General features: G+C 43.9%; 1 protein-coding gene across 1 annotated transcript; it reads left to right on the forward strand.

Moving 5' to 3' along the window:
• The first annotated feature begins 318 nt into the window (after positions 1-318).
• Positions 319-2553, forward strand: wfikkn2b (WAP, follistatin/kazal, immunoglobulin, kunitz and netrin domain containing 2b). The gene is made up of 2 exons (XM_085360377.1): positions 319-504; positions 1009-2553. Exons 1-2 carry the CDS (start codon positions 319-321, stop codon positions 2551-2553), a joined length of 1731 nt encoding a protein of 576 aa, XP_085216503.1.
• The last annotated feature ends 3480 nt before the right edge of the window (positions 2554-6033 follow it).

A 6033-nucleotide genomic window follows, 5' to 3' on the forward strand; every position in this document is an offset into this window, starting at 1 on the left:
GGTGCCCCGCCAGCTTTTCGCTTTTTTTTTAAGCTTCTTTCAACATCTAAGGAGAAACTCATAACTGTCATTTTGCGAGTTACTTGGCGCGTCTTGTTAGCAGCGATGGCGGAGGGTTGGTGGTATAAATAGAGAAGTGAATTTATCAACTGACACACATCGCACGGACTCTGGAGACTGATGCGCTTTGACTCGTTTGCACACCTGCCTTTATTTCGAGAACAACTGATTTACAGCCGGATCACAGAAACACACATTACTTTGTTCGTTTGGTTGTTTTAACTTTCAGCACTTGTTGAATTGCGCGCCGCTCTGAAGATGTGGTGGATGCTGTTTCCGCGCTGGATCTGGTTCCTGACGTGTGTGTCAGTGTGGATGGAGCTCCAGGTCGGAGTTTTGACCCACATTGACTATACGCACGGGGGGATCTGCCCCAATGATATGAACCCCAACCTGTGGGTAGACGCCATGAGCACCTGCACACGAGAGTGTGAATCTGACCAGGTAATGTCATGGCAGTAACTTGGAATGAAAGCTTATCGTGGTTTGTTTTATTTTTTGTTAATAGTGCATGTGGGATTTTCAAATAGAGTGAACAAAAAAGAAAGAAAGAAAAGTCAGGATAGCTATATTATTGTGATGGTAGTGTGCCACATTGTTTGATGTCCTTGGTTTTGTTTTTTATCAAATTGACTAAACTCAAAATACAAGTGCACAAAAATGATGACAGACTCTGTAATTATGACTGTAGAAAAAGAACAATTACACATTTATTTACTTTATTAGAATATGTGCCTTACTGGTGCAATATTTCTGTTTTATTTCTATTTAATTTGTAAATATCATATCATGCATGACTCTTTCTAGTTGTAGTTATTTTTCAGCTGCTTCTGTTTTAGGTATGTAAGTTGCTTTTGACTTTTTTAACTGTTTATATCTCACATGGAAAGTTTAGTTTTGTTCCATCTTGGATTCAAAGCACTTTTCCCCCCCCTTCTCCTCTTGCAGGAGTGCGAGTCCTATGAGAAGTGTTGTCAAAATGTGTGTGGGAATCGAAGCTGTGTGGCAGCCCGTTATGTGGATGGAAAGAAGGGCCCCGTGGGAATGCCAAAGGAAGCAACCTGCGCCGGTTTCATGTGCACTCAGCAGGGCTCTGAGTGCGACATCTGGGACGGTCAGCCGGTGTGCAAATGCCGGGACCGCTGTGAGAAGGAGCCACATTTTACCTGCGCCTCTGACAGCATGACCTACTACAACAAGTGCTACATGGATGCAGAGGCGTGCTCCAAGGGCATCACCCTGACTGTTGTCACGTGCCGCTTCCATCTGATGTGGCCCAACACAAGCCCTTCTCTCCCCCAGGTGACCACTCTCCGGCCAACCACTGCGACCCTTCAGGCGACTATCCCACCCACCACCGAGCCTCAGCCACCTGTACTGATCAGCAGCCCCACTCCACAGACTGTGAATGTCGGGGAAACGGCAAGCTTCCTGTGTGACATCATCGGTCGCCCCCGGCCTGAGATCACATGGGAGAAGCAGATGCCTGATGGGGTAGAGAGGGTTCTCATGAGGCCCAATCATGTTAGGGGTAACATGGTGGTCACAAACATCGGTCAGCTTGTCATCTATAACGCCCAGCTGCGCGATTCAGGGGTCTACACCTGCACGGCTCAGAACCCATCCGGTTTAGTGCAAGCCAAACACCCATTCACTGTGCTGCCCACAGAGTTACACAGAACTCCTGAACCCAAGAACCAGACCCGCTGCCTGCCTGACGAATGTCTGAAACCCCTTGACAGTGCAGATGATTGTGGGAGTGAGCTGCAGAAAGTCAGCTGGTACTACGAGTCCAAATCCAACAACTGCTTCTCCTTTACGCACTGCCACAACAGCAGCCAGCAGCCCAGGAAGGTGTTCCAGACATACGAGGAGTGCATGCAGTGCTGTGGTCCAGAACTGTCGGGCCCCTGTGGGCTCCCCACCCTGCAAGGCCCCTGCAAGGCATACGAGCCGCGGTGGGCGTACAGCACCACCCTACAGCAGTGTCAGTCCTTCATTTACGGCGGTTGTGAAGGAAATGACAACAACTTTGAATCTAAAGAAGGCTGCGAGGAGATGTGCCCCTTCCCCAAAAACCAAAACTGCAAGGCCTGCAAGCCGAGAGGCAAGATGGTGACGAGCTTCTGCCGCAGCGACTTCGTCATCCTGGGTCGCATGTCTGAGCTGACAGAGGAGAAAGACTCAGGCCACGCCCTCGTGACTGTGGAGGAGATCTTCAAAGATGAGAAGATGGGTCTCCGCTTCTTTGGCAAGGAGCCCCTTGAGGTCACTTTTATCAACATGGACTGGAACTGCCCATGCCCCAACATCACAGCTGCTGCTGCAGAGGGCCAGGTCATCATCATGGGCAATGTCAGCGATGGCATGGCCATCCTTCAGCCTGAGAGTTACGTGGGAGCATCTAGCCCTCGTCGGGTACGGAAACTGAAAGAAGTCATCTCTAAGAACACATGTGACATTCTCAAAGCGATCACCAACAGCCCTCAGTAGGGCTAATATCTGTACATAATGTTAAGCTGTTATATTCTGAACATTGCCCACAGTACTGTCGAGATCTTTTGAGCATTCTAGCTACATTTGGAGTTCTTAATGTTTCACTATGATGTTGTTTATGTTTTGTGTTGTCAGTTTGCAGGGAAGCATTTCTTTGTCCAGCCATTGGAGTTATTAACCCAAATGCCATGTAAGTGAACACAGGAGAGTTACCTTACTCTGCCCTCCCTCATATCCTCTCTGACCTATGCAGAAATATAGCTTGTAGACGTTTGGCATCAAAGCATGAAACAATTTGAACTCTCCATTTTAAATACTTGTTATGTGACCAGGAACTTTTAACATCCTAACATTTACTCGGTGTGGCACACCAGGACATGTGCCATACTGCATATGCAGTATGACTGCATAGATTTCATCCAAAAGAATGAGTTGTAAAATATTCTATTTACCACATTTTCTCCAAAGCAGCTGCTCATTTTATATCGTCCTTCTCTTATTTCTTGGGTATTTATTACCATGGAAGCTTGTCTTTGATTTTGTACCTCACATCCTCTCTGAAATCAAGTGGACTTTTGTATTTTGTGTAATGTATAAAGAAAATAAACATTTGGGATCTTCTCTTTCCTCCTCATTTCTTGTCTTGTAACACCATATTATGAGGGATTATAGGGCACAGTCATAGCGATCTTACTTTTTAAGGCTAACAGGAGTGCGGAACCAGATTTGGTGCCTTTGTACCTGTTGTGATGACAGACAGCAGCTTCTCTGTGTACTGTACCTGTGTAGCTCCGCTGACAGGTTGTGATAAAAGAGACTTGGGAATAGCATATCCACAGTCCACCCTGCCCCCCTCCTCATCCCTGCAAACCTCCAAACAGAACCCATCCATTCCAAACACCCATGTGGCATTGTAAAAACTTCACCCTATTTTGTTTTGCCTCCATGGTCCAGCCTAATTGGGTAAGGATCCCAGGCCGTAAACCTCAGATCCACTCCCATACAAGAGTTATGTGTTTCATGCCGTGCCAGCCGGCATCTCTGGGTTACTAGGAAAAGGCCTTGGTGGGCTTCGACGAGGGTGTTCTACTTCCCAGATGAGATTCTGTTTCTCCCATCCAGAGCGGTGATGGAGGCAGAGATCAGCCCATGTATGGTGTTCCTTTACTGGCAAAACCCCCCGGGAGGTCAGACCTGCACTTCAGCAGCTGTTGAGTCTCTAGACTCTGAAAAATATTAGATCTGCAGCACCTTGGATCACATCAGAAAGTGATATAAACAACACAAACACAAAGTTTGCCAACCTTTTATTGCTCTCTGATACGCTGTTAATTCATTTTAGAATCTCTCAATCCCTCATCCCATCCACTATGGACGGGATGACATTACAGACAACTCCTCAGGACACTGAGGTCTGTGGGTTTGACTGCTTCATTCACATAGCTGATTTAAAGATAGTTTAATCTTTGGTATGTTTTTGCAGATTTTCCAGATTTTGACAACTAAAAGCAAACTAACTGTATGGATCAAAATGCTATTTTGGAAAGATGGCCGTTTAGAAATACAAGTTAATTAGATATACCTGATAACTGATTAAAGGACTTAATTACGGAGATTGGGGCCTCTATATGCAAGTATAGCTGTACAAAAAGGGTGTAACAGGGGAGTGCAGGGTGGCACCTCCACATCTTGTGCAAATTATCAATTCAAAACAAGATACTTTTAAGTTTTGAAACATAGACTCTCATAAGCTACATAGTGGTTTTGCTTACTCCCTATAATTCCCTAACTTCTGCACATTGCAAAGAAGGGCTTCAAGGCACAAGACAAAACAGCCATGTTTCTTAATGTATATTTAAGGAGTCAAGCAAAGCTAGCAAAAGCTGTTTTCAACTGTATTGCTCGATTGCTTGGTGCATAAGTTTGAAATTTTGGATTTTCTTCAATCCACACAAGGTGAAAAGCAGGATTTGGTTAAATTTCCCTTAGCAAGACTCACCTTGACCACATTCTTTTAGTAGCCATCAATGAGGTTCTGGGATAATCCTAGTTGGATATTTGACCATTCTTCTTGACAGAATTTGTAGAGTTAATTTAAATTGGTTGGTTTTCTTTGTTCAGACTTGGCTTTTAAGCCTAGTCCATACATTTTCAGTAGGGTTGAGGTTGGGGCTTTGGGAAGACCACTGCAGAAGCTAATTGTTGTTATCTATTCCAAACCAGTTTTGTTTGTTTGGGATCATTTTCTGTTGAAACACCCAAACTGAATCAAACTTTCAACCAACTAGCTGTTGATTTGACATGAAGTTGAAGGACATGGAAGTAGCCCCACTTTTTCATTATTCTAACAATATTCAGTACAACTGGCAGCAAAACAGCCCCAGAGCGTGATGCTACCACTACCATGTTTGACAGTTGGTCTAATTTTCTTAGGTTTGAAAGCCTCAGGTTTACTCATCCTCCAAATATAGGTCTTCTCATTGTGACCAAATTGCTCACTGTTTGTTACATGCAACCATTAAAGTTTTCTCAAGACGTTTGGCTCATCCATATGGGCAGCTGCACATTATAGTCACGCTTGAAGGTGTTGATTTTTGGCAGGATTGAGCCATGGTGGTTCCTTGGTTGTTCCTGAACATCCTAACCAATTTATTCTCATCTGAGGGCAGCAGTTAAGGTTTTTGTCCAGAACTTGGTTAAGTGCTGAATAACTCTCAGAATCTGCAGTTATTAAGAAATGGCTCCCAAAGCTCCTGCTTCAACCCCACTGAAATTTTTTTGAGTGTGCTAACTGTAAACCAAGTAATTAAAATGGGCTCTACAAATTCTACCAAGATGAATGGTCAAGTATCCAGCCCGAATTATGTCAGTCATTCCACCCAAGAAAAAGACCAGTTCAAAGAAGTCACTGAAAGGTCTAAATTACCATGATATTCAAATCTTTTGTTGGATTATTCTGTATGTGTGTGGTTGTCACCAGGGTATAGTGGTACTTGCTTGTCTGCATAGTTTTACATCAATGACCAATTCTACATGGACAAAAAGATAAAGACTGAAAATCTGCATTAAAGAAGAGGGTTTATCATTAAAAGAAAAGTACTCAAATGATTGCATAGTGAAAGAATGAGTTAGAATGCTAAAGTTGATTTCACAGCTATCAGCCAGAACCACTTTTCACCCAGTAATGCACATTCTTTTAATATTTAAGGCAGTTTTTAACACTCCAGAACTTTACATAGAAAGGTGAGGGTTTGAATCATGAACCTTCGCAGAGCTTGGATACAATGCACAAACCAGGTAACTACATCATAGTGTCTCCAAAATGGGAATGCTTGTGCGTTTTTCACAGTCAGTAGTGGAGAGTCCTGTAAGTGAAGCATATCAGGGTTATGTGCATGAAGATTTGAACCACAATAGCTTCATGCTGACAGGTCAAAACTGTTTCAGTGGTGCACAGAGGACCAAGTATAACAGTCA

Source organism: Diplotaxodon limnothrissa, linkage group LG8 (assembly GCF_057381915.1).
Source record: "Diplotaxodon limnothrissa isolate DT_005_m linkage group LG8, D_limnothrissa_male_GT1.1, whole genome shotgun sequence".
Classification (NCBI taxonomy): domain Eukaryota; kingdom Metazoa; phylum Chordata; class Actinopteri; order Cichliformes; family Cichlidae; genus Diplotaxodon; species Diplotaxodon limnothrissa.

Coding starts and splice junctions, on each gene's coding strand:
- wfikkn2b (XM_085360377.1), top strand. CDS start 319: ATGTGGTGGATGCTGTTTCCGCGCTGGATCTGGTTCCTGACGTGTGTG. Junction 505..1,008: donor GAGAGTGTGAATCTGACCAG/GTAATGTCATGG, acceptor CTCCTCTTGCAG/GAGTGCGAGTCCTATGAGAA.